Genomic DNA, 1,577 nt, shown 5'->3' with positions numbered 1-1,577 from the left:
GGGCGCAGCGGAAGAGAGGAAACCCAGAGGCAGCACATCCACAGAACTACTATTTCTACAAGTATCTTGAGCTGAAGCCAACTTCCAGACCAGGATCAACGATCAAAGCAACTTCTTAGACATAATCAGCAAAATCTCAGCAATAGCCCACAGATGATGCTCCCAGGTTCATTTACCTCTGCTAAATGGCCCATGACAATGACTACACTGCAGCAGCGCGCTCACGTTCCTGCCCAAGTGAACAGGCTACTTGCCTCCCTGAACACAAACACAAACGTCCATGGGTATATAGCATCTCACATGCAAGTTTTCTGCAATAGAGGCAGAATTTCTAACCTCCCATTCACGCAATTACAACATACAAAACAGTAAGCTACTTGCCATTTGTTAGTGAGAAGAGGGACATACTTCAACTTTTAATTTACTAAGTGCAATATTTTTTTCCTTTCACATTTCATTACACCTGCTACTACAGACGTACCATGTAGAAATGCTCCAGGCGGATTCCATATACCTTCTGCAGGATTCTCATGTAAATCATGTGCAAGACTTCAAGCTGCGAGAAGACAGGACATGAATCAGTATTCCATACGATTGATTATTCAGAGCTCCCAGATTAGGCCTTAAAAGTACTTCTGCCTTTACCACATGAAGACCAATTTCATCGAGCCACCAAGACTAACAAGTTTTACTTTCCAATAGTTTGCAGCTCAAGCATTACTGTCTCATAACACAGTTATAAGAGACAGCAATCAGCTCAGACAACTACAGCCCTAAATGCCACAGCTATGCATTGTTTTTCATTACGCTGCTGCTCACTGAGCAGTTTTCAAACCAAGTGACACCAAAAATCTAAAAAAGGTCACAGAAACAATAATCCCATAACAAAGACTGCCCTTCATCATTAAAATGGAGGGGCAAAAAAATACCTTCAAGCCAAACAGTTATTCATTCACAGCACTAATCCATGACCAACCCAAATCAATCTTGCTTCCTAAAAACGATCACCCCATCGTTCCCTAAAGAAGCAGGGCCAGCCTCCCCCTTCAGCACCCACACAACGGCACAAGGAATCACACCGAGGCACCAATCCCAGTTCAAAGCCACTTTTTTCCCGAGGACACTGCAAGTCTGCACTAACGTTACCGGTCGGAGCGATACAAGAAAAAAAAGGGGGTGGAGCAGGGAGGGGTTGCTTTTTACAGGATTGGTTTAAAAGCATTAGTCGATCAACTAAGCTGTTGAAACTACGACACTAGACCAAACACGGTGGCTATTTTAACGTAGTTCCCACAGAACTGAAAAAGACCGACTGCGTAGTTTCGCGTTTGTCCGTTTACGGACGCACCCCCTTCCCGGTGAGGCTTCAGCAAGCGTCTCTCAAGCTGAGGAGAGGGGGGCTCTGGCTTCAGCCCTGTCACTCCTACGAGACCGACCTGCCCCATCGGAAGAACTCACCGCCTCGCTTTGAAGGCGTTGCTGGACGCCAGAGACCACGACAGCCGGGCGAGCGACCACCCAAGAAACCAACCGACGTGCAAGAACACCTCTGGTGCTTCGGCACGCAAAGGCCTTCC

At 46.6% G+C, this 1,577-nt stretch overlaps 1 protein-coding gene across 1 annotated transcript in view; it reads right to left on the bottom strand.

Moving 5' to 3' along the window:
- The window catches only part of NUF2 (NUF2, NDC80 kinetochore complex component), a 13,339-nt gene extending 12,777 nt beyond the window's left edge, over nt 1-562 (bottom strand). Inside the window, exon 1 of the mRNA XM_009705093.1 lies at nt 482-562. Coding sequence (XP_009703395.1) covers nt 482-541 — 60 coding nt within the window. The 5' untranslated portion in view covers nt 542-562. The remainder of the gene's footprint in view (nt 1-481) is intronic.
- Nucleotides 563-1,577: the final 1,015 nt, after the last annotated feature.

The sequence above is a fragment of the Cariama cristata genome, unplaced genomic scaffold (genome assembly GCF_000690535.1).
Source record: "Cariama cristata isolate BGI_N322 unplaced genomic scaffold, ASM69053v1 scaffold5870, whole genome shotgun sequence".
NCBI classification, from domain to species: Eukaryota; Metazoa; Chordata; class Aves; order Cariamiformes; family Cariamidae; genus Cariama; species Cariama cristata.
This window is presented reverse-complemented; position numbering and strand designations above follow the sequence as displayed.